Below are 27,789 nucleotides of genomic sequence, written 5' to 3' on the forward strand. Positions count from 1 at the left end.
ACCCTCAGTAGGCTAGAAGAAACCTTAAGATAGATTTAGTTCTACATACTCCAAAGTTAGGCAGGACAAGCCAACATCAGAGGATTACTATGTTTGTTATTATTTATTAATATATATACACTAAAGGAAATCTCACATTTTTTATTGATATTTAGCAAACCTCAGCTTACCCTAAATCATCATCCTTCTTAGGTGCTGGTGACTACATGGCATCCTAGCAAACATCCTTCTCACTTTGTCTCACTTCTTATTTCATATCCTGTACATTTCATCTGTATAATCACAAGTAATCCAAATATGAGAAGACTGACACCTTCACCTTTCTATGCTGTTGGGATGCAGAAATCTCTTGAGAGCAACTCTTTCTATGATACAAAACAAAAAAGAAAACCCAATGGCAAGTGAGAGAGGCTTTATAGGCTAGAATAATATCTTTCTTTATATATTCATATGAAATGGTATTCTAATTATGAAAGTGTATGCCCCATTTTTCTCCATAGTACAAATCAAAATTACTCTCTATTTTTTATTACCTAATATACAGGCTTGCCTCTTCTTCATTCTCAACTAAACATCCTCTGCCTATACCAAGCATAGAACCATCCTACATGGCAATGACTGCTGCTGCCAGAAGGAAACGGAAGTTAACAAGGTACAATTAACCATCAACTGGTTCAGTGCTTACACAACATCATCTTTATACTTTGTTTCCTACGTCTCCTTTTTATTTCTTATATTGAAACTGTGAATTCATACTTAAATGTACATATAATTAATTGCTCTGAATGCAGCACTGGATTTACATTATCAAAGGCAAATCTTGATAAAGCCCAAGTATTTCACTTGCTATTTACATAAAGTATTCCGTATCTCAGATTATTAAAAATAAATTGAAAAGTCTTCTGGCCTTCAAAAATGTCACTTAATTTTAACTTTCTTCTGGTGACAACTTGTGCTCATTTGGTATTTCTCTTTTTATACATTAATGAATTTCTTCAGTCCCAAAAATGTATTACTTTAATGGATTTTGATATATGACTAAAATGTAATGAGTGAAGAGACTTCTGTTTCTGGCTATGACAATATAGCTTATATCAGACCAAACCACCCACCAACAACAGTTATAAAAGCTGATGAAATACAACCAACAGCTACTTCCAAGGCACTGGAGACTAACCAAGGCAGCCAGGACTTGAAGGTCTAAGATCCAGAGGAAAGGAAAACAAGCTATAGAGAGCCAAACCTTGTCTGCCTCTTTTTTCCATTTAGTATTTGCCAATCCATGGCATCAAGTCTAGAAGCCAAGCACAAAATGGAAGCCCACAGCTATCAGCAGTCTCACTGAGTTAGGGAAACAAAATAATTCTGTGTGTAGCTTTTGCCCTCGGTATAGCTGCCAAGTTCTACATTCTGTGGGGTAAAAGGCCAAGAAACAAAGCTGAAAATGGCTAAGGAAGCAAAATAATTCTGTGTGTAGCTTTTGCCTTTAAGATATTTGCCACAATCTGAACTCTGGCATAAGAGGCCAAGAAACAAAGCTGAGAGGCTAAAATATTAAGCAGAATTTTAACATTCTCATGGGAGCTAGGACACAAAAACTGTTCAGGGATCATTGAGAAGAAAAGGTGCTATTAAACCGCCAGGATTTTATTTGAGACCCTCGATGTCCTGTGCTCTATAGGAGTAGGGTAAACTGGAAGTAGACCAGTTCTTGAAAGCCTTAAAAGACCTCACACCACCTCTATCCCTTTTGGATCGAGGTGATCTGTTTCTGTTCTGCTTTCCTACCAGAAGAAAATTAAGTCATTCCTGGAGAAATATACCAACTAGAGCATCTACAGTTTTGTGTAGGTTTTTTTACATGTTTATGACTTAAGCAAAAATTACCAAGTATGTCAGGAAACAGAACCAAATGACTAAAAATCTAGATCCATTAGTGATACTGTAAAATTATCAGGTAGGTACTTTAAAAATTAGACTGTGATTTAGTTCATCAAAATAGTGATAATCCCCCCCCCCCAAAAAAAAAAACTGGATTGTATATTCTAGAGCTAAAAAATTAGAATCTACTGAAATTGTAAATAAATAAACAATAGATTAAGCACAGCAGAAGAGAGTTTAGTGAGCCGGAAAATAGATTGACAGAAAAAATATCTAAGCCAATGTTCGAAGGAATAAGATAGAAAATATGGAGAAGAGCGAAAAAAACGTATAAGACACAGTTAGAAAGGTCTAGTATGTATATATTTTGAGTCCCAGAAAGAAATGAGAAAGAATGGGGGAAAACAGTGTTTGAGGAGATGCTGGCTAATGGTTTTCCAATGAAAGAAGATAACTAATCACAGATTCGTGAAGTTCTGCAGACCACAAGCAGCATTAATACAAACAGAAACATAACTAGGTACATCGCAGTAAAAAGCTGCTAAAAATCAAAGACAAGAAAAAATCTTACATCCTGAGCTGTATGACGTGACTCCCGTTGCATAGTGTTTACATCCCCACAGCCGTGAATGCAATGACAAGATACAGTGAATGTTTATATCGTAAAATGGCTCAGACTTGCTTTACCTCTTTTACTTTGACGTGATTATGGGGAAAAGAGTATAAGATCCTAGGATAGAATAACTCTTTTTAGGTTTCTTATTTTCCACCATGAACCTGTCATCATCTGGGCCAGTCTAAACAAATTTACAATAATCTATTTGTGCCACATAAAGTATTATCTCATAGGTGCATTTAGGATCTGTCCTTTCTCCTCCAAAGTACAGCAGAGCCTTGGAATGTAGATTTAAAATTCATGGACTGATTTTTCCAGAATGCCTCTAACTATCCATGACATTTAAAATTGTGTATTTTGCTGTGGCACAAATTTAAATGATGCAATTTGTCTGGCTCTTGTATTGGGTATCACTCACTTAATGAGTGAGCCTAGCTAACCGTCATCATCTTATTACTAATTTTCATTGTGTTGATTGTGTTATTCTTTCCATTAATTAGTGGTGGTGACTTTTCTGGTTCTTCACTGATAGCATGATCTGTTGTGTTAACTAAGATGTAGCTAAAGTTTATAGCTAATAATAAGTTTAAAATGCATACATAATCATTATCAAAATTAACTGATTTTTCAAGAAATGTCCAGGTATGTAAACTATATGTTTAGAGTGGTTTTAGATGACTTAAAGAGCTTCCACATGAGCAACTAATATTGCAAAATAATACTAAAGGACATATAAAGAAAGTAAGATTTCTCATAGCCTATTAATTGCTCTGTTACATTCCCTCTGGTACCAATAATTAGATCCTGCCATTAACTAAGGTTAAAAGAGATTAATGCTAGAAATGTACATAATTACTTTTTTTTTTAATCTTCCTTTTCCTCAATTAAACCTACATGAGTTTGAGAGTAATAAACTCTGGTATTTTCCACTTAGCAGCTTTATGTACATATTTAGGTGTGTGTGTGTGTATGTGTGTATGTGTATATCTATGAATATATACCTATATATATACACATAAGGTTTTTAAAAATGAAAAGAAGGCTCCATGTGTATAGTTATTTTATTTAGTTTGTATCAGCTTTTCTCTCTGAAAAAAAAATTAGAGTCCCAAAGCACTGGATAGTCTCAAAACCTACAAAACTCCATTTTTTAGTTCCTACTTAAATTGAGAATATTAAATTTTTAATCATTACAATTTATTTAATATCACTGTAGCAAACTTTTAATTAAATCAGGCTACTAAATATACAAATGTAGTATATATGTATATATTAATCAAAGTTTTGGGGGTTTGTTTGCTTTGTTTATTTGGTTAGTTGGTTTTTGTTTGTTTCACAGTCTTTCTTAGCACCCAGAAATGGATCTCACACTTGTCACACATTTTTGGTTTGTTTTGAAAGACACCTAATGGTTCCAACTAGAAATTATCTCAACTGGAAGCATATGAGATGCGTATGTTAAGGAAGGAGAAACATACGATCCATATAAGAAAACAAAAGGTTAAATCTTAACTTTCATCAATAGATATGGAAATATATTTGGCACATAACTAGAAGAATCTTTAGATTTCTTCTCAATATAGTCTTTAACATAATTTGAATTTCTCTCATACCAATTTTAAGTCCTATTTTATGATCCATCATAAATCTAAAATAAATTTATAACATGAATGTTAAACATTTGATCAGTGGATTATTTTATCTAAATCCTTAAAAATGATTGCATGTATTTTACTTAAGTATATACAACTTAACTTTGTTAGGCTTTGATTTCATTCCTAGAAATATGAAGTTTCTTTCAGATAGATATTCAAAAGCCTAATTTTCAAATAAAAACAGTTAAATAGTAAAAACAGACATCCTAGAACTACCAAAGTGAAAAATCATACCATAAAATAATAAAGACAATTTTAAGATAAAAGATTGGGAAAACTAACGCTTACAAAAGTGACCAATGACAATGATCTTTGTACTTGAAGAAAAATCACCAAATGACCAAAAAAGAATTTTTGCCTTGAGACAGCTGTTATGTTATCCAAGAAGGGTGTTTAGTATCCCAAACCGAATTATATCGACTTATTTCATTTAGCACCAGTTAGGAATAGAGAATTTCTACAACTAAATTTGCTAGTACGGTCATAGCACTAGTACAGTCTTGTTACCATTTTGGGTAGATATCATTTATGTTCTTGGACAGAGTAGGCAAAATTATCATTTGAAAAACCATGATCATTTTTCTTACAGGCTTTAGAAAAATTGAGGTACATAGGTTGAGTTATTTTTGCCAGCATGCAGTGTGCTCCCGCCTATTTTTCTTCACTATCGTATTAAGTTGCCATTTCTGACCTCTTTTGATAACTGTACCACCAATCCATCTTCTCCCCATTCTACAAACACACCCACATCAGTTTACCCTGTGGTTAGGAAAGGATTACCGGAAGAGCAAAGTGTGGCCGTAAGAGGGAAGCCTCCAGTGTTAATGCAACTATCAAATTAGTATCAAGTTGTAAAATGGTATATGATATCTTTTTTAATCAGAAACTGCCTAAAATTAGCTTGTTTAAATCAGTATGGAGGGGGGAGATGCTCATTTATCCCTCCCTCGATCCCAATCCTGCTTGTTAGAACTTGATCCTCTTTGGGTTCAGAAGGATTGGACTGTTATTCTTCAGGGCCTAGCTCAAACTCATCCCATCCACAAAATCTTTCAGTTGTTTTTTGGGAGGTTTTTTTTCCCCTAAGTTTGAAATCAGGAACCTATAGCTCCTTATAGTTTGAAAACCTATAGCACTGTGTTTTACTTTACCTTGTATTATTTTGCGTATTTGTCTTATTTTCCTCCTCCTCACCATATAGTCATTATGTAAGTTTTTAGAACAGGTGTTATCACTGCCTAATTTATAATATCCTGTAACATGAGGCCATAGTGATAGGTGTTTAGTAGTAATATGTCAACTCAAATGAAGTTGGAAATTTGACCCTTTGATATATAAAATTCATATAATTTTTTTAAAATGAAAATCGATCACTAGGCAGCCTAGGTAGCTCAGCAGTTTAGCGCCGCCTTCGGCCCAGGGCGTAATCCTGGGGTCCTGGGATCGAGTTCCACGTCGGGCTCCCTGCGTGGAGCCTGCTTCTCCCTCTGCCTGTGTCTGCCTCTCTCTCTTTCTTTGTATCTCTCATGAATAAATAAAATCTTAAGGGAAAAAAAAAACATCATTCTTTTCAGTTTCTATGATTGTAATCAGAGAGTCTCAGTCTATTACCATGTTTTGATTTGAAAGCAAAGTTTCCAAACAATCACATTTGGTTATATTCTCCAGATTAAGGTTCTTGCTCCAATTTTGTAATATGAGCTGAGTTTTTCACCTCTTGCAAGGTGCTCTTTATCTCTACACTTCGAATAATAGTGTTTGCTTATATTCTAGCAGAGCACCCTGAAAAGGTTTTGTTACAGAATTGTTACATATACCTACACTCCCAATCTCCAGTTTGAATAAACATCATTAAAATCACACCAAATTTCCTATTGGCCAAAAATGTATTTAGTGCCTCCTATTACTTTTATGGGATTTTGCAACTTATTATTCTATCATTTTACTTTCTCTTTAATCTTCATTGCATATAGAGTATGTATTAGAATTTATAAAAAATTCTTTACTAAAATAAAAAAAATTTCTCCTTAAGTTCTGCATCAAATACTTCATTAACTGCTGAGGTAAATTCTGGATTTGCCAAACGTGTTCGACAAGATGATGCAAGTGAAAAGGTCTTACAAGAAAACAGACCAACAGTGGGTATGTCTCAGCTTTTAATTTGACATTTAATAACATGATTACCAAATATATGTATAGTACTTTACATTTTCTTTTACAGTGTTTTCATTAGAATCTCCTTTTATCTGCTCGTCAACTTATTAAATGATAAGTATGACTATGTTAAAGGTAAGAAAAGTTAAGACACAAAATAGAAAATAACCCAAGATTACGCAGATAATCATGTGGAGCCAGACTTCTAACTCTATATTCTGTATCTTTTTTGTTATCCATACTGCTTCACACTGCAGAAGAATTCATAAGTAATTTAACTAATAATTGAAATAACTAGCTAAGTATATTATTTAATGAGTTAATGATAACAGATAAACTTTACTTGAAATTTCTCTCTTATTATATTTAATAATTTGCTCTGTGACTCAATCTGCAGTTATTGCCAAGCTTCAGTCTGTACCTAGATACAGTCGTATTGTAATTCCCATTAGCAAGTTGAAAAAGATGCTGCTGGGGATGACTATGTCTTCTCAACTGCATATGGTGGTGACATGAATCTGTAGTAACAAAACCACATCTTTAGTGAAGCCAGAGGTATAGAAGGCCAGTTTCTAGGCCTTAGTATCCAGACCTCTGTCTCTCTGATACTATAATGCCTACGACTTCATTTAAGAAGTATTTATTTACTATGCACTGACTATGACTATGTGCTAGTTTCTGTGCTAGATAACAAGATCATTAAGACTCAGTGGGGTTTCTTCCCTAAAGGAACTTGTAATTACTGCACTTGGAATTTAAAGAGGTTTCATGAGATAATGTATGTTTCTAAGAACAACATGAAAACTATTGTTTTTTTTTTTTTTTTCTATCAATGCTCTTTCATTAGAGTAACATAAAATTTCTCAATGGCTTTGCCAGACTGTATTGATAAATCCTTACTTCATGTGGTAGCCATTTTAAGTTCAGTGGAAATGCCTTTTGTGCAAATTTTTAAAATCAAGCAAAAATGACCTGAAACATAAAATTTACTAAGATTATTTGGTTTAGCACACCAAATTTAATAATGTTTAACAATGTACATGTGCAGTTGGTATGAATTTGTACTGCGCCATTAATCTTCAGAAAAAATTCTCCAGGAAATCATATTTCCAAAAGCAAATAATAAACTTCTGATACTTCTCAAATAGAGATTTGGTTTTTCTAATATGCATATTTTCTAACCATAAAATGCATCAAATATCTCATATATAAAGAGAGGTAAATTTAAAAATTCTACATAGAAAGAAGTAGGAGTTGATATTAAATTGCAGTGCTTTCCAAAAAGCAAAGAAAGGGTTAATCTAGGTTAAAAGATTATGTATTGTTAAGGATAATAGACCACTTAGAGCTATTAGTTTAAGGGAAGGTAACAGTTTATGTATATTAGGATATCAAAGTTAAAATGCCCAAATACATAAGAGGAATTACTAGAAAAAGTAGGAAAGAACTGGTACTGTGTGGGCCTGGGTGGCTCAGTGGATTAGCGCCTGCCTTTGGCCCAGGGTGTGATCCTGGCGTCACGGGATCGAGGTCCACGTCGGGCTCCCTGCATGGAGCCTGCTTCTCCCCCTGCCTGTGTCTCTGCCTCTTTCTCTGTGTCTCTCATGAATAAATAAATAAAATCTTAAAAAAAAAAAAAACTGGTACTGCCTTTCTTGGAATATGTTCAACTGAGTTCTCTAACAGTGTACAAATAAAAAATCAAAGGAACATCAGTAAGAAAAAAGGTAACTACAATTTACTGAGAAATGAGAATACTGTCAAGAGAATATGTGCCTCTAACCTAAAACCTAACGTGACAAGAAAATGGATAAGAGATTAAACTGAGCCATAGAGAAGTCAGTGACACTTTGTTTTAACACTTGGATGAGTAGACAGTCATTGTGAAGGCTGGTGAAGAACCAGAGGAATGGATATTTGAGGGGTGGCAGTAAAAGGAATAAGAGGTATGGGACCAGGATTAGCACGTAAGGAAGTACTAGATGCAAATTATATTCCTAAAAATAGGGAAAATATGGAAGTTTAGAAGCTTTAGGGAAGTAATCCATGAAGAAAAAAATGATGATGCAAAAAAGAAAGAGAACAATGCTTGTAGAATAGTCTTTCATTAGTTCAGAAGAACAAAACTTAAATGTGGTAGTTTATTCAGTGATGTTATTTGATACCTGCTGGGGTGGGGGTGGGATGTCACATGAGCACACTAAAAACTCGGCAATATGGAGAAATGAATTTCTATGGTTAGACCAATGTTATTAATGTTTCCTTCATGTTTTATTTAAATCATGTTAGTTAACAACTATGAATTTTAAGAATAAATTTTATTCTAATGGATATAATTTTAACAAACTTTTATAAGTTGAGTGAATAGTGAAAAAATTCTTTTTGAATACTTTTAACATATTTATATGTCTTTTTATTTCTTCTCTAGACTATAAAAGAAACATCCATAAAGTAAACCCAAACATGGTTAGAAAATTTGGAAGAAGTATTTCAAAAGGAAATCTGAGATAAGTCACTTCAAAATCAAGGAAAATGGAATTGACAAGTCTCCTTTTAAAAGGATCTGTTGCCAGCGCCCTTTCAGAAACTAGCTAAAATCTTTGAAAGAAGACCATCTTAAAGCTAGGTTTACCCAAATACCTTCAGTGAACAGAAAATAAAATTCTTTCTGTTTTGTTCTTTTGTAATCTAAGCAAATATTAAATATCAAGAGAAAAGGCTATGTTTTAATAAAGATACTAAAACATTTGTTGCCCTTTATAATCCATAAGTCGGCATGGTAGCAGGTCAGTTTTACACTGCTATAGCAAGTTGATTAGGACATTTTAGAAAACAATAGTCAAATTATCCTTTTTCTTTTTAAACAAGGAGAATTTAGAAGTGATAAAATTATGCCCCAGGATACATTTGGTCATACATTATTTTAATCATATATATAACTTTACTTTCCAAGAGTACTTTGATGTACAAATGTACATATATGTGCCCATAAAGTCGTTGTAAAGAGTATTTAAGTAGCCTGCATGAATAAAATACTAATATTGTTCCTTGATACTCAGTATATTAAAGATTTAGATTTTACAGTGTTTGCTTTTCTGTCTTGTTACTACCCCTTACACAGTTTAAACTATTATTTCATATAAAATGGGAATTTTGTAGATTTGTATTTCAGATTAGATCAGGATATATGGACTAGAGCCAAGTTTGAAAATGATCCATAGATTCCATAATGATAGTGAGACAAAGTTTTAATCGTCCCTCCTCCTATGGAAGCACACAGAGCTGCAAAGGAATCTTACTGTTCACCTGCCTTGTTTACTTGTTCATCTTCTGAATGCACACATATTTGATTAAACACATTTAATTTTATGTGGCCTGGGAATTGTTCCACTGAAACAACACTTAACAACCCGTTGAAACATTTTAGGCCTTTTACTTTAGTCCTGTCTTTCAACTTAAAATCTGGTTGGGAGAGTATGAGATCCAGGAATGCTCTTGGAGTTTCCTCCAACTCTGACTCTGCTAGTTCCGTGTTAGCAGATGTGCACACAGGATCTGTGCTAGCAAGAGCCACCATACACATTGACTCGGGGGTCCCTTTGTCCTTAAGCCGTTAGCTCTGTTGCCTGTTAAACAGTTACTTTTGCCTGTTTTTCCTTTCCATGTTTTACGAAATTCAAAGAATATCAAAAGATAATTTTTTTTACCAGGTACAGATGAATTAGGCTAACAGGATTCAATGACCATACTTCATGGTCCACCTTTAAGATGTGAGTGATTTTTTTTTTCTCCTTCTCCCACCCTTCTCTCATCTGGCAACCACCAGTTTGTTCTCTGTATTTATGAGTCTATTTCTGCTTTGTTTGTTCATTTATTGTGTTTTTATGACTCCACATACAAGCAAAATCACATAGTATTCTTTTTTTCTTTGACTTACTGCACTTACCATAACCCCCTCAAGGTCCATCCATGTTGTTGAAATGGCCAGATCTCATTTTTTATGGCTGAATGTAAGTGAGTGATTTTCTTATATGCCATTTTTATAAGCTAGGCATTTTGCTATAATAATAATAATGCATTTAGAATGCAACCATGTTAAGGAGAAAGTAGAGGGAAGGAATCAACGTGGAAAAATAAAGAGAAAATACACACATTTAAACTGGAACAATGCTATTCAATAAGTCACTGTAAAATAATCTTTAAGTGAACTTTATTCATGTAAAAAAGTAGACTATTCATAAACACATAGCTCGGTGAATTTTCACAAAACGAACACATCCATGTCCCCAGTACTCCAAACAAGGAAGAAAAAAGTATCTGTATCCTGGAAGCCTCCCATTCGCACCTCCCTCAAAGAGTAACCACTATTCTAACACCACTAAAATAGTTTATATTTTTATTACAAAAAGAATATCTTGCTTGAAAAAATGACAAGAACTATAAGCAATAAAAATGTGCTCCCTCTCCTCTACCAGTATCATTCCAGTTGTAACCACTGCTAGCTAATAATTTAGGTATCCTGCCATCATTTATTTTACTCATAGACAAACTTATGTAATTTTTTTTTTTGTAAAAATCGTATCATACTATTTGTACTGTTTTGCAGTCGGCTTTTTAATTCAGCATGGGCATCTTTGTAAAATTTTTAAGTGTGAATTTCGTAAGTACAGCTATTCGTAAATTAATTGCTCTTAGTAACAACTGACTAATAGTTTTTATGTGGCAAATTAGGTCAGAGACCGGGAGAGGAACCTCAGTGACGCTCAGTGTCTTTTGACTAACCCTGAGCACCGTTTCTGAGAATAGGTTGGAGTACTCAGCATTATCTGTATATCATAGAGTCCGAAGTATGGTCCACACAGCATGACTCACCTGCCAAGGAAAGGGCGTCGTGTCAAAGAAAAGTGGGATACAGAGTCTACTGGGACATTGATCATGCACACTGGCTATATAAGCCCTGAAGTCATGCAATCCAGAATTTTATTTGATTCCTTTGAAACGCCAAACTTTTTAAAGATGTTTAAGTGAGGAACAGTGCAATGAACCCTCATAATCCTGACACTGAATCCAGCTACCAAATTTTTCCACATTTTCCTTTTTTTCTTCTTTGCTGGAGTTTTTTAAAGCGTACCCTAGACATCATTTCTACATACTGCTTAGAATTTGTAAGAAAAATGGCCATTTTTTATTTAATACAAAAAAATCCTTTTATTAAAGTGCACTCCTAGTAATAACTCTAGAAATATACTTTAATCAACAATGTTCTAAATTAATAATCACTATAAAGTTAATAGGATTAAAGATTAGACTTACATGATAAGAATTTAAACTCAAAACAGCTATTTACTAGTTTGAAAAAATTTCTTTCGACACAATGCCTACTCCAGCAACTTTTTCATTCATTTTTATTAAGACCTAATTAGAAAAAAAATTAGTTTTTTTAAAGTAACATATTAATAAGTAGGTTTATGTTATGATTTCCTACTTTTTAAATTTTTTAGAGAACTTGTTATGTGCCTGGATATTGCATTTATTTTGTGTACATCCCAAAAGGTAGGTCAATGCACACCAGGTATGATGACCAGCAGTTCTGCTATGAGAGGGCATATGTGTCCCTAAAAATCACTATGCCGTGCATAACTGTGCATTTAAACCATAGGGTGCGTGGGGAACACGGGTTAGGGAACACAACACTTGGCTTTGCCACTGTCACAATAAAAGACTGGAGCCTACTATGAACAGTAGCCCAGTTTCACACATTAAATGTTTGAGAAATGCATAAATAAATATGGCACTTTGGAAAAGAAGTTAAGTTTGCTTGTAGAAGAGGGTGTTGAAGGGTTGCAGTTGTAAGCTAATGCGAACTGTCGGAAGGAGGCTGGTCCAGAATTGGATGGATATCTGTAAGACCGGACGTGGATGGCTGTGGCCCATCGTTGTGAGCTGTATGTTTTGTGGACTCCGCTACAGCCTGGTTCAGCCAGGTACAGTGCTTTGTGTTCACCTAATATTTCATCTGGATGAAATAACACAGAAAACACGAAATTCACATTATGCTCAAATTGTTCCCCTGCTCTCAGTGGTATTGGAGCAAATTCATGGTTTCAAAACAGTTAAAGCAATTTATACTATGCGTATAAATACTGGATTTATGATTAATAATCTGAGGGATTAGTGTTCATAAGTATATTTTATTTTAAATTATCCTTTGGCTCTTTCACATTTAAATACCTTATAAGCTAACTGCTCAATTAGAGCTTTGGTGTTATTGGAGAGACAAGTTCTAGAATCAGGATATTTTAACCCTGCCTTGAGAAAGACTTCCCATCACAAGCTTTATAAAGTATCCCATGTTTGGGAAGGGGCTGTCAATCAAAAGCCCTTAATAATAATCATGTTTGTGGGGGCTCATCATGTGATAAGTGCTTTACATGCATTTTTCATTTATCCCTCATGGCAAACTTTTAAAGTAGATGGTACAGGGCTGCAGCCCCTCATACACAGTTCTAAAACTTCATAGATTCTGAAAATTGGAAGTTTTTTTTGTTTTTGTAATTTGGGGCAGTAAAACGTGACTTCCGCCAAAGTGAGACTCATGATGCTCTTTATCCCACTGGGAGTGAACACTCAAAGGTTTTACTGCAGAATGTAATGACATGATGGGCCGTTGCCCTGGATCCCACTGAAGATGTTAAGTACAGTATTGTACTGCCTTTCTAAAACAAAAATTTCTGAATTCCCAAACTCCTAGCCACAAGTATTTCAGATGATGGTTCACAGACAACATACAGTTTTCTGCTTAAAAAGAACAGAAGGGCGCCTACGTGGCTCAGTTGGTTAAGCGTCCAACTCCTGGTTTCAGCTCAGGTCATGGCTTCAGGGTCATGAGAACGAGCCCTGCTGCAGGCTCCTCACTGAGCACCAAGTCTGCTGAAGACTGTCCTCCCTCTGTCTGTCCCTCGCGCGCTCACACACGCTCGCTCTCTCAAATACATCTTTTAAAAATACTTCCTTTAAAGAGAAGAGGACGCAGAGAAATTAATTTTCTTTAAAAATCAATTTGCGGAAAATCACAACTAGATGGTGACAATTTGGATTTTGAACTGAGGCTCATATAAAAGGTTGCCTTTAACCCTAGACAATAAACACATTGCCTTCTTCTGTAGTGGGGCTAATACTCTGCATATGGATAACTGTACAAAAAGCATCGACTACCGAAAACGAATTCCAAAGCCATGTCACCTGTGGTTAGGTAATTTAATTTGTGGATGAAGGTCAGCAAATTGATTATACCACAGATTGGATGGAAGGATTTATTCATTGCATGTTATAATTATAAAATAATAATTTATAATTAGAAATAAATTATATTTAGCTCATAGTGTTCATATCAAAAACAATTTAAAGTATAATTAGTAAAGTATTATTAATAAAAGTCTTTAGTATCACTGAAGGCATTTATGGGTTGATTTTTGAATCAACTGCATATTGTTGCATATTCACAAATTGCCCCAGAGTGTTTGGCAACTACTTAAGGTAAGATGCTCTACAACATCTCTAGTAATATCCTGAACCTCTTTGTGTTAAGATTCTGTATTCAAAGTCTGACGACCCCACTCGGGCACTAAGACAAAACATAGCGTGTTTCAAGAACCAGCACAGGACAGTCTTTTCGCTGCATGTGTGGAGTACGAAGTGCTCCCTCTCCCGTAACTTCCCCCAAAAGGCAGTGGCTGACAGATCGTCCATACGCCTCCGAGTGAACATCATTTAACAAACCTCTCAAGCCTTGCAAATGGCAAGTGCTGCGTAACAGCCGCTGCAGGGATTAGGCGTCAAGTTAAGAGCTGTCAGGAAAGGTTAGTTGGGAGGTATTTCTGTCGCTGTGTGTGTGTGTGTGTGTGTGTGCACGTACCTAAAACACGAAGAAGATAAAACAAGCCAGAGGTTCTAATTTCAAAAATAGGTTATCCTCGTACTTTCAGACAGATGGAAGATGAAAGACGTCTTTGTTATAATTAAGAAGAGAAGGCTACGATCTCCGATCAGGACTACAGGCAGAAATGCTAAGTCCTCCGCCTCATTTCTCATCCCCGCTGGAGGTTCGTACCCTCGGCAGGCACCTCTCAAATGCCAAATGTTGGGGAGCCTTCCTGGTGTCACCACCCCCTGCACACATCCATTTCCCATTCTCCTTTTATATGATTATTTCAGAATCACACTTTTTTTATTATTGTTAATAATAACAATCCCTCTTGTTCTTCCCAATAACGGTAACTAACGTAGGCTCTTCATTCCCACCCTGATTCTTACTGGGTTCAACATGCTATTTGAAAATGTTCTTTCCTTCTAAGCACATCGCTCCTCCGAATTCTTCGTGTCAAATAAAACCATGTACTCCAGGGCCCCTTCGGCTCAGGGGTCCTGGGGTGGAGGCTCGCCTCGGGCCCTCTGCTCAGGGGAGCCTGCTTCTCCCTCTGCCCCTCCCCCCCCCCGCCATCCCTGTGCATGCCCACTCTCTCTTGCAAATAAATAAAATCTTAAAAAACACACACACACACACACACATTGATCTACTCAAAGCAAGCCTGAAAGATCAGCACCTGACGGTTCTAACTAACGTTTGCCTCTTCGCCTGCTTTCTTTGCGTCTCCAAGCCGGCCTGCCAGTTTACTGGGCTCCCCACTCGAGCTCAAGAGGCCAACCAGGGTGTGAGGCCCCGTGAGCTCTGCCCCGACCGCTGGAAGAGAAGGCCCGACAACCGACGACGCTCTGACAGTCTCGTGCTACAGAGCACTACCAAAGTGGCCCCGACTCAGAAGAAAGTCCCAGCTACCACGGAGCTCCATAGATAATCACAGTGGGGGGTGCCAATAAAAAAGGTATTTTCCAGGTCTGAGAGCATAAGGGGGTATTTTTAAATCCTGGAATCCGTGTTAGAGGGCTTCTACTTTTCTTCCCAAAACTTCAATTTAACCTATTTCTGCTATTCATCATTTTACCTGTAAAATTTTAGTTTTCTGGATGATTTAGAAACCACAGTGAGTTTCTAATTTTTTGTCCATTTGCATTGCAATGTTGAGATCCATTTTGCCCCACATCTGTATGATGTTCCTTGTAGGTCTTTAGTTAATGACTAAATTCTGTTTGGTCTCTAGCCTTTACTTTTCTCCCCCTAGAAATACATAAAATTCAAACCTGTGACCACTTCTCATTATAGTACACCAATATTCAAATGTTTTACAAGTTAGGTTTTCAAGTATTTATACATATCCACAGAGTTGTCCTTGTAACATTTTAGTAGTATAGCAAGAATCTGCATTTTGCCTGGCCCACCCTACCCTAGGTTTGATGAGACCATCTCATTTTCCTTAGGGAAACCACACTTCGTCAGTGAGGTCCTATGGAGCTGTTTCTGTGCACCTGTGCACACACACGCACACACATGCACACTCCCCCAGCCTCCCATCACCCGTCAATGTATTCCACCTTCCTGATGACAATGATCTCTTCCAAGAGGACATCTGATCCAAAATTGAGAGTCTTCCCTAAGAATGGAGAATTCGTTTCCTTCCTTGTTACTATTCGATCACGTAAGCATAGATGCCCGACATCTTCCCCAGCTTCAGAGCTGTCCGCAGGATGAAGTCAGCACAGAAAGGTGAGCGGAACTGAAGAAAAGGACAGAGAGAAAGCTCCCGGTGACATTGTTGGAGCTCCGTAATCCGGGTTTGCCTGAAAGCACATTCAAGCTCTGGACTATCCAATTCCATAAACCCATTATGTGTTATCCCCTTTATCACTTGATCCATTTTTTTTAACTTTTTATTTTGAGATAGAGAATGACATGAGGTTGCAAGAATGGTACAGAGAGGCCCTGTGTCCTCCTCACATAGTTTTCCCCAACTGTTCTCCTATAGCAATAGTACGATATCAAAGCCAGGAAATTGGTGTTAGTACAAAATGTGGGCATAGTTCTCTTCCATTTTATCATGTGTATTTTTCACTTAACATCATCACCACCAAGCCCTTTATAGTCCAACCCACCCATCATCCCTTACCCTTGGCAATCACTGATCCATCTCTATAATTTTGTCATTTTGAGAATACCATATAAATGAAATTAAACAGTATGTGATCTCTTGAGATTGGCTTTTTTCACTCAGCTTTAATGTCCTTGAGACTCACCCAAGTTGCATGTATCAATAGTTTATTCCTTTTTCATTGCTGACTAGTATCCCGTGACGTGGATATACTCTTATGTGTCTATTCACTCCTTCAAGGACATTTTGGTTGTTTCCAGTTTGGGGCTGTTACAAATAGGGCTACTATAAACAATTCAGATATGGCCTTTTGTGTGTTGAGACATTTTAATTCTCAGTCACTTGTAGCTAAAAAAAATTGTGAATAGAATAGAAGCAGAGAAATGACAGAAGAGTAGTATGTGACCATATTTTAGAGATTTTATTTTTTTATCCAACGTTTCTTTTCTGAACGGAGAATTGGTTTATCTAACTTGTGATAGTAAAATCCCAGCATCCATTATTCTTCGTTGCTCTACTGGGTTGGGTTAAAGTGTAGAACGTTACTACTCTGCTTCATGTTTATAGCCTGGCCTCTTGCTACATTCTCCTGAAACTCTTCTTGCCTGTGTTGTCCTGGGTTTTCTCAGTCTTTATTTCCATGCAATAAGTAGTCAGGGTTGGGACGTAAGCCAGGAGCCTCATTGTCCTCCCGGCATGTCCATTCTTGCTCATTTGCATTCAAGGAGCTTTGCGTAGACCATGTTCTTCACGGGGCTAGCTCGATAAGAATTCCAGGATTTAAACCGAGGGAGGGGGGAAGCAATAGAAAGCTCGATACTCTATCAGTGCCCCCTTTTAGATCTCATGTCTACTTCTTCATTGGTTCTGAACCTAGAGAAGAGAGTGAGGGAATAGTTTCTCCCAAACCTCCCACTATAAAATGCGTATGTGTCTTACGTGACTTTCCAAAGACACTGCCACACTTAAGTGCTTCCCATAATCAGACTGAAATCTCTTTTGTATTATATCACGGTGCTCACTTAAATTCCGATGTGTTTATGTTCACCCTATCCCCTCTGCCGCCCCCCGCATATCATAATACACGTACACATAGAACTTCAAACGTGGTCCTCTGAGATCCCGAATTCAGTCGTCCCCATGCACGGCTGACCCATAACTGTATTATTCAACTCCACTTGACTCCACCTTTTGAGTACCTTCCATCCTCAGTTCAAACGCATTAATTCACATTTATTATAAGTGCTGCCACTCTTTTTACATTTTTTGCATTAAACCAAATTGTATAATTTTTACATTAGTGTTTTTCACCTACTTACAAAACTCCACCAATGTTTCCTCCTTCCATCTTTAACTAATATGCTTTAAAAACATAAATAAATAAAGCCAGGAATTGATAGCAACAAAGCTTGCATTTCTCTGCCTGGCCATCACTGACCCATGAGCAGCAAAGCCAGGAGGAGATAAAAGGTATCAAAAAGAGATATGTGCAATGGGGAAAGGTACACCACTCACTGGTAATTATAGTAACATAAGCCTATGTATTTTGGCCATTTTTCACACAGATTTTTTCCAAAATTAGTATTTAACTCTGAGCTAATGCTTCTGCCAAAGCTATCTATTTCGCTGTCAATGTAATAAAGCTTCCCTGAGGCTTTCCCACTAGAGTGTAGACCATTCAAGCAAAGGGGCACTTTCACTACGGAGAGCCCAAAGTTCATGATCTTAGCACTTGCTTTCAAAGCCTCCAATGAAAGAGGCTTCCAACTTGCTTACGTTTTCTGTTTTAAGCAGTGACCAAGCCTAATTAGCTCTCTGTGGTACCCAGACAGCCAGAGGTACTCTCTTAAATACTTTAATGATCTTGACTCTGGAAGAAGATTCTCCATTTCATGGGAAGATTGAAAGGCCATACCTTGAGAATTGCACTAGATAAGCCCTTTGGAGGCAAATTTTAGTGCTTCTTTTCCACCAACACAATACTTTTGGATCCCTATAACAATGATTTTCCCTGGGAGACTGCTTCCTTGTGACTCTAAGTTTAGTTTTGGAGACAGTATCATGTGGTGAACTTTTGGTTTTATTTAGTAGTCATCATAAATCTCTAGATCAACTCATGCTCCCTCCCAAAAAAGAAATGATGGATAACAATTCGTGATATTAAACATCTTTTGTAGGTATCGAGTAGGTTTCATCATCTTTCTTTCCCACTATTGGAAGTTAATTTTTAACTAAGAGTGGTGGGAAGTGATGGCTGTCAGAATTAGTTGGAACTCATTTCAAAACTCTCCATCTGTCAGTAGTTCAGCATCATTGCTCATAGGCCCAAGATGATACAGTTGATTGCATAGAAATGGCATTTCCAGGTGAAACTCATTTACAAAAGTAAACGAATTCCCAGCAATGACCTTAATGACCATTACAGAGAGTCCCTCATCAACTAAGAGTAAGTTGCAAAGGGAAGATGAATGCAATCATTCATTTGGCATGAAACAGATATGAAAATTTTCTAGTTTTTTTCTCCCAATTCATTTAATGCTCATTTAGAAATACGCACCCAAAAGGACTTGATATTTAATTCTTTTATAAACTGTAAACACATCACAGTGGTATTTGGATATCTTACAGACTTTGTCTGTAAACAGAAGTTGCTTCAAGGCATATTCCAGATACTTGCTGGTACAAAATTTTAGATGCTTAACAAGTTCTTCAAATGAGTGCCAATAATTTTTAACATTTTGGATAGGAAAAGCACATGTGGTACGATGAACATTATAAATGTTTTGCTTTTATAGTGGCCATTACAAAGGCTATCTATAGATTTCAAGATACATCTGGAATTATAGGTAGTTTCATGATACCTTAAAACCTACCTGAAACATGTATTTAAATAAAAATTCAAGATTCTACGTCCTAACATATTGTCTAATGCCAGATGGAACGTAACATAATATTGCACAACTTAGCATGACTCAGCAATCCAAGTGGCTTGGATTTAGAATATTTTTCAATTAGAAGAGTCATTAGAAAGAAAAATGCTGGGTTTGGGGGAGGGGAGAAAACCTGTTCCTGAATAACCAATTCTTCAGCCTATTATACTGATGAAGTCAGTTGTAGCATTAGCACACATGTAGCAAAATGGACCCTTTGTATTCAAACATGTCTTTTTGTGAAAGGGCCAATTAGCCTATCCACAGGTGTACATTAAGAAGCCCTCACAACTGCTTGAAACGTCAAAGTAAATTAGAAGAAATTATTGATGCAAACATGAAACTACCTGTACCTTAAATGAAAACAAAAAGCTGAGTAGGAAAATATCCATTGTAAATATTCACGAGGCAGACTTTGAAACCTTAGGTTTGCCATTAAAAAATTAATTTACAAAAGGTTCAGAAATGTCATTTAGGTTTACGTCACTTAACTACACTCAGAGCTATGGTCTAATAGGCTTGTATAGCCATAAACGTTAGGCAGAACCTGTTGACTTATTTGGGGTTTTTTTTTTTTTTTGATATCTTGTTTATTTATTCATGAGTGACACAGAGAGAGAGAAAGAGAGAGAGAGGCAGAGGGAGAAGCAGGCTCCATGCAAGAGCTCTACCTGGGACTCAATTCCAGGTCTCCAGGATCACACCTGGGCCAAAGGCGGCGCTCAACCGCTGAGCCACCCGGGGTGCCCCCGTTGACTTATTTGTAAGCAAGCCCGCATTTCTTGGAAATGAGCTGTTTCTATTTAGAGTATGAAAATCAAGAAAGAAATGATTTCACTGAAAAAAAGAATAAATCAGTATTTCATTTTAGTTATGTGATGTTCGAGGCAACAAGACCCTAAGCTCTCTGACATTCAAGATCATGTCGCTCTTGTTCACCCTGTACCTAACACAGTTCCTGGCCCTGTGTTTTCCTGTGCTCAAGGAATCCAGTGGGAAGCCCTATTATAGTCCATGTTTGACATTTCCCCAAGGGATGCAAACTGCTTAATTTGGGGGAATACAATTCCAACGCTGTAAAAATAGCACAGCATTTTTTTTAACCAGCAATAAAAAACTGATTTATTTCTTACAATTACCTTTTAAAATATGTTCTGACTCCAAAGTGGCCTGGGTCATATGTCCTATGTCTTTTAGGTAGTGAGTGAGTCATATAACCTGAGAGGTGTATGCCATTTCTTCCCCCTGCGTGGGCAGAGGGATACGTGGCTCTGCCATTCTTGGCAAGGCTCTCATTTTAGGCCTAAACACTGATTTTTTTTTTTTAACAATAGCTCTTGTTGAAATTCTTAAAAATTATTTTTTTGACATATTGGACTCTTCCATAATGTCAAGATGACTATTAAATAATCACCTAGAGTTATAGCTGTAATTGTTTACAGGATATTTTTAGCTAAAAGTATTATTGTCTTTTGCTGAATTGAAACCCATGCTACACATCTAGTACATGGCTGTTATTAATCCTGTGAATTTACCACTTCAATATGTTTGAAAGTCTAGGTTTTGTACTCTAGTTCCATTGTCCTAGGTCTACTGACTCATAAAGGAAAAAAAAATCACATTTTTATATGTAAGTGAAATGTCTCATTTTTATGAGTAGGCTTTGGGTGAACTGACCATTCATTCTCTCTAACTGTCCAGTGCAACCCCAACCAGAATTAAGGAACTGGGTGCTGTACTTATTTGAACTTGGGATTTCACAGTTTCAGAGACGGTTTTGATTTAATTATTTTGACGCTCGTTGTTGAAAATTGATGTTACAACTTTAGAATAAGAAAGAATGTCAGGACTTTCCCCTCTAGCTTTCCACGCAGTGCTAGAATCCCAGCTACGGTGTTCCTGCCTCTTCCTGAAAACTTTAATGGATAGGAAATTAATCTCTTTGCAAGATAACACGCTCCATTAATGGAATGCTTTGTTAGAAAGTTCTAATTTATGTTGAATTCCATTTGGCCCATTGAAACTTTGGTCCATTGGTTCTAGTTCTGTTCTTGGAAGCAATAAAGATATATCCTTTCCTCCCATTTTACCACTTACATGTAATGTAAAATCTGTTGCGCGGTATCATTATTACAAGTGCTTGATAAAACCACTGTGAAATATATGCTTATTTGCATATTTCAGTCAAAAAAGCCTTCAGCCTCAAGGAAAGTGCCCAACTGCAATAGAGCTTAAGAAGTGAGGATTTACTTCCTCCTCTAACTAGAAATCTAGAGATACCTAACTGCTCATATTTGTTCAGCAGTTCAGCAATGCTCAGGAACGTTCTCTCTGCAATCCTCCAGGTCTTTCTTGTCATTTTCTATGTCCAAGGCAAGAAGTAAAGGAGAGTGCAAGGTTTTCCCTCGATGGACCTCTCTTTTACGAAAGAACGCAAAAACTTTCCCGGAAATACTCCAAGCAGACTGTAAGACTTATTTACTGTTCTGTTTCCGGCCCTTAACAGAATGTGGCACCCAGCAAGCAATCACCAAATGTTATGAAATTAATACATGAATGAATGTCTTACATCAGCATCGCCATGTGAATAAAACTCTGGCCTTAGAGGAACTCAGACACAGGGGGGATAAATATAAAATCAAAATACAAAGCAATCCAAAAGCTCTGACTCCTCTTTCAAAGAGAAAAGGAGACAACCACAGAGCAGATCTACAGTGAAGCTCGTCTAAATGGTTTTGCTTGCTGGCCAGTGATCTCAGCCTCACAAGAGGGACGCTAGCAGCACAGATGCGATGACGGTTGGTGTCAAATAAAATCATAATGGTAAACATAAAATAAATAATCAATACGTTTCGTTATGGAGTCTGCTGGTGAAATCTCAAAACATAAAGGATAAAAAGAAAATGTTAAGTATTTCCAGGGGAAGGAAAAAGAAAAACCCTGAGAACCTGTTAGAAATGCAAATCTCAAGCTTCAGCCCAGACCTCCTGAATGTATTTTAACAAGCTCCTTGGCGATCTGTAATGTGCCTAATGTGCACCTCCTTCCGTCTTTCCTTCCTCCACCATCAACCTTTCTTCATCATTTGTATTATTATATATTATTTTATTGTATTGAATTGTAGAATTACTATATAATATGTTCTGTTCTTTTGCATGATCCTCCTAAGGACCCCACAGCATTATCACTACAGTTACGTAGATACCATTTAACAGAACTAAGTAGGCTGACTTGACCCAAGGTGAAGGAAGGTCACACTCACCAGAGTTCCCACGACCCCCGTTTAGGGCCCTGCTGACATTTTGAGCCAGGTTAGTGTTTGTTGGGGGTGGGGGCGTCCTGTTGGTTACAGGGTAGTGGGCGGCACATCTGGCCTCTACTCACCAGACGCCAGGAGCAATCCCCACTCCAGGTGTGGAAGCCAAAAATGCTCCCAGGCATCGCCAGATTTTCCCGGGGAGCACACTAGTGCCCTATTGAGAAGCCATAGTCCACACGAAGACGTTGCCCTTTGATGGACCTTCTTCCAGCAGCTTCTCTTCCCTTCTTCCTCGCCCTTCCTTTACATCCTGGTTTCTATCCAGCCGCCACTATTTACTGAATTCCACGTATTTTTATTTACATGCATTTTTTCTTTTGCTATTTTACCTCCTTGAGTAATTTTTTTTAAATAAAGAGTATGTGGCTGGTAAACTTGCTGACTTCTTACTAGTCCAAAAAATCTCTCAGCTTGGCTCTTACTCCTGATCCTAGCTTGGCTGAGTATAGAATCCTACGTTCAGTCTCCTTGCCACCCAGAACAGCCCATACTGTGCTGCTAGTGTGAAGTCGGATACCAATGCTATCATTATTCCTTATATATTTGTGTAAATCTATCTCACTATAGTTTGAGTCACATGACATTGCCAATATTTGACCATTTTTTCGCTACAAACTAATAATTTTGTGTGGTTCAATCTAATATTTGCTTTCTATTTGTCTGGCTTGCTCTATGCCTCTCTTCTCCCTCTTGGTCTCCTTCTTTTGCATTATTTTCATCACACTTTTCTTCATTAGTTTGAATGCACAAGGGATACCTTTACCATTAGTGACTGCACCAGAAAGGACAACGTGCATCACTGGCTTACCCAAGTCTGACGGTACTTGGTAGTTCCTCCTCCCAGACTAGACAATGATCACACGCTTTTGCTTCTTTTCCCCCTCCTGACTTACATGCTTCACATACGAATTTGTTCGATATGTTAACCTCACACAAAATTCTTATAATACACAATGCTTATTTAGGTTTATTCCCATCGTTTTACAATTCAGTTGGGCTTTTTGTTGTTGTTGTTGTTTCTCCCGTGTCTCCTTGCTCCCATCAGGAATTCTTTCCTTTGGCCTGACACTCCGCCCCACCTTTAGTGCACTTCCTCCTGTGAACCTATGAATTCTTATTTATCTAAGATTGTCTTATCTCACTATGTTCTTTTTTTTTAATTGAGATATGATTGGCGTATAATACTGTAGTGGTTTTAGGGGTCTGTATATGCATAATGACTTGATACATGTGTATACTGTGAAATGATTGCCGCAAGTTTAGTTAACGTCCATCACTACAGTTACATTTTTTTTCTTGTGATGAGAACTTCTAAGACTTTTTCAACTTTTTTTACTCCCTTAGCAACTTTCAAATACACAACACATAATTGTTGACTATCGTCACCTTGCTGTACATTATATCCCCAGAATTTGTTTTCTTATAGCTGGCAGTTTGTACCTTTTGATCACCTTCACCCAGTTCTTTATTCTTGATGTACATTTGACGAGTAATAGACTTCAGGGCTGCCAAGTGTGCTCTTCCCCACATTAATGACCTCATTCCACTGGTTTCAGTTTTAGCTCAGGAGATCCTGCTGCTGCTCTTTGATTTTCTCTTTATCTTTGGCTTTCTACAGTTTTACTATATTTGGATGTGGATCCCTTTCCTTTATTTTTCCTTCCTTCCTCAGTTTGGAAATCACTGGACATCTTGAACCTGTGGATTTTACCTGGCAAGTTTACAAGGAAAAATTTCCGATTTTTCTAACTACTGTATTTCAGCATCGTCATGACACTATCAGTCATGACTTGTACCATTTATGCAACCAAGAGAAGAAAAAATAAATCCACATCCAGTTAAATTCTGACATATACCCTTGTCATTTAAAATGTTTATCTTATATTTGTAAAAATTCCTTTTTTAGGCAAAATTGTGCTATTATCATCGTTCATCCTTGTATTAATCAGGTTTCTCCAGAGAAATAGAACATAGGATGTGGGGTTTTTGGCGGGGGGTATGGGAGGGGGAAATTAGGTGGGAGGGCATGTGGGTGGGGGTAGACAGACAAATTTATTTTAGGGAATTGCTGTGTGATTATGGAGGCTTATGAGTCTCAAATCTGATGGCAGAAGCCATCAAACTGGAGACTTCTGAAAAAGTTATAGTTCAAGTCGCAAGGCAACCTCCTGGAAAATTCTGTCTTAATTGGGGGAGGTCAGCCTTTTCAGTCTGTTCTATTCGGACTTTCAGTTTTGGATGAGCCATCTACATTATGAAGGACAACCTGCTTTACTCCAAAGTATAATCTTTATCCAAATCTTACCTAAAAACACCCTCACAGAGACATCCAGAATAATGTTTGACCTGGTATCTGGACACTGTGGCCCATTGTGTTGACACATAAAAACTGACACATAAAACTAACCATTGCAATACTCAACGAGGGAAAAATATAAGCAAAATAAATGACCTCCACAGGTATTCCTAACACTTCTTCCCATAAAGAATCTAAGTCTTCTGAATCACTTTTGGGCCACTCTGTGTGCATAGCTTTCCCTCAAACATTCCATTAAGGAACTAAAAGCCATTAGTGACGGGCTTCTAATCTGGCCTTGAAATTATATAGAACTAGCCTACTACTGATTTCTCCCTGGAAAATGTTAATAACATGCCTGAACAATGTCCTTCATCCCCTCCCCATAACCATTTGTTTTCCAGCAATGGAAAGAGTGCTCTATTGGCTCTGGGATTTTCTTCCAAGCCACTGACCTCCATTCTGAAGGTTTTTATGTTTACACTTTTGATATTCCCATATGCACAGGTAGTGGTATCGATACCTGCCACCCAGCTTCAGTAAAAGTAAGATGCTATCAATTATATGACCTGATTTCAGAAAAAATAAAATGTTGGAGGGGGGCATGCATCACAGCATCAGTGAAATAATTTATGATCTCTATTTTGTCTACTTTCCTGGGACTCCAATTAAACCTATTTATTTAAGTATCTTTCTCCCATACTTTCCATCCTTTCACTGATGCTAAATTGAAACTTAGGTCCTTCCCTTCGTTTTTTTTCAGTTCTAACATTTCTTCTAGTTGATTCTCTTGCAAATAAGCAGTGTCCCAATTTTTATAGTTTCCACTTGCTTGCTGGAATTTTTGTTTTGTCTTCCATCTCCAGAACTATTGCAGGCATTGTTTTGCACTTAAATTTCATGAAAGGACAGGGGGGCACCTGTGTGGCTCAGCGGTTGAGTATCCTGCCTTTGGCTCAGGGTGTGATCCCAGGGTCCTGGGATCAAGTCTCGCATCGGGATCTCCGCAGGGAGCCTGCTTCTCCCTCTACCTGTGTCTCTGCCTCTCTCTGTGTCTCTCATGGATAAACAAATAAAATCTTTTAAAAATTTTTATGAAAGCACAAAGAGCTTTTTATAAGGGATTGAATACTCTCTGTGGAATAAAAACCATATTATATGACTTGCAACCACATATGGTATACTATGAATACCTAAAATCCTAAATACCTAAAGGATCTGTGATGGATTCCACTATGCATTTCCTGATCCTCTCTGACAAGGGGAGCAGTAGAGTATAATGGGTACAAGCAAAGTCAATTAGATGGGCATGTGTTTGAGTTCTGGCTGTGAACTCTTGGGCAGTTCCTTTATTCCTCTGAGTCTCACTCTGTTCACTCATATAATTAAGCTAATAACAGGAGTGATCTAAAAGGGTTGTCTTGGATCCGGTTAAAGGAAATACGGATCAGGTATGTAGACCAACATGGCACCTGGCACACGGTTCACATCAAATTCACGCCCTGTCTCAGTATTAGGGACTTGGTGATGATCGACCCCTTAGCTAGGACAGTCTGTGCTTTCTCCAGGAATCCCGTACTCTGGCCGCATCGGCAGCACTGGTACTAGGATGTCCATTGTTTCTTCTGAGATCTTTCCACCAGGTCTTGAGCTTTGTTGTGCATTTGCTCAAAAGTTTGTACTTAAAGTACATCTTTGGGGCTTTGTCCACTGATGCACGTCCTGGAGAGCCTTGCTTCCTTCCATCCTGCTCTGCAGAATGCTGGCCATGCATCATGCTGCAGCTTTCTATCTCTCTAATGGAAATATCCTCATCTGCAGGAGCCTTATAAATTGAGAGGGTAGCGAGAAGGAAAAGAGCAGTTGTGAGAGAAGTTGAAAAAGAACATATAACTTCCATCTGGCAAAGAAGTCCCTTCCTATCCAGGATCCAAATCAGAAACAGATTCTCCAATGCACAGAAACAGGGGTGCTGAGATAACTCCGGAGCCATTCCACGCACCTGACCCCCAGGGGAGCTCCACAGGTGTTTCTATCATGCTTTTTGTTTAGACACACATTTCAGATCTTCAACGGGAGGGGGGCCTGTGCCCACCAGTGCAGCCTGAGAGGATTATATGGGAGCACTGGGCCATCACAGAAATGGAAAATGTTAGCTATCAAGTGGAAGACTGGGCTTAATGCCGACTAGCCCCTGGAGATGCTGTACTTGCAAAAAAAAAAAAAAAATGCAGAATCTTCAAAGATGACCTCATCCTCTTATTTGCCTACTTTCTCCTTAAACTTGACTGCAGACAAGTTTCAATTATTTGGGCTTAGGGTAAGGCTTAGGGTAATAAAAATGTAGTTCCTATGAGGATGGGGCTTATGCCTCATTTATCTCTGTGTCCCCAGGGCTAGCCCCGTGCCTGCAACATCATTGCTGCCGCTTAATGCATAAACAATGGTTATTGTTGAATTTGGTCTGCCCCATATGACTTAATCCATGACTAATCCATGTTGGAAGGGAAGTAACAACTCATGCTTTGCTAACCCTCAATAAAACTTTCAATGAAGAAAAAATGAAATATTTCTAAAAATGCTACTCGATAGTGGCAAGATATTTATTACTATTATCATTTATGTGACTTGGGACCTTAAGCAACTCATTTCTCTTCTCTGTTGGAGCCGTTCCATTCCCCAAACGTTATGTAGTAAAGATTAATATTGTGTGAGAAAATGATAATTCTCTCTTTAAAAAATCATATTCAGTTTAATCTATAACATAAACCCAGATACTGGTCCCAGCCCTCTTGGAGGACCGTTCACTGCGATATTTCTTTCTATTACAAATGTTTTTCCCAGGCCCTGCTTTGGTAATAATCCCTGGGAAATAGTTAGTGCCTATGTGCATAG

The 27,789-nt window shown here is 37.5% G+C and overlaps 1 protein-coding gene across 1 annotated transcript in view; it reads left to right on the forward strand.

Moving 5' to 3' along the window:
• The window catches only part of KIF18A (kinesin family member 18A), a 79,049-nt gene extending 69,667 nt beyond the window's left edge, over positions 1–9,382 (forward strand). The window contains exons 15-17 of the mRNA XM_041730327.1: positions 545–652; positions 6,185–6,294; positions 8,735–9,382. Coding sequence (XP_041586261.1) covers positions 545–652; positions 6,185–6,294; positions 8,735–8,817 — 301 coding nt within the window. The 3' untranslated portion in view covers positions 8,818–9,382. The remainder of the gene's footprint in view (positions 1–544; positions 653–6,184; positions 6,295–8,734) is intronic.
• Positions 9,383–27,789: the final 18,407 nt, after the last annotated feature.

The sequence above is a fragment of the Vulpes lagopus genome, chromosome 15 (assembly GCF_018345385.1).
Source record: "Vulpes lagopus strain Blue_001 chromosome 15, ASM1834538v1, whole genome shotgun sequence".
Taxonomy (NCBI): Eukaryota; Metazoa; Chordata; class Mammalia; order Carnivora; family Canidae; genus Vulpes; species Vulpes lagopus.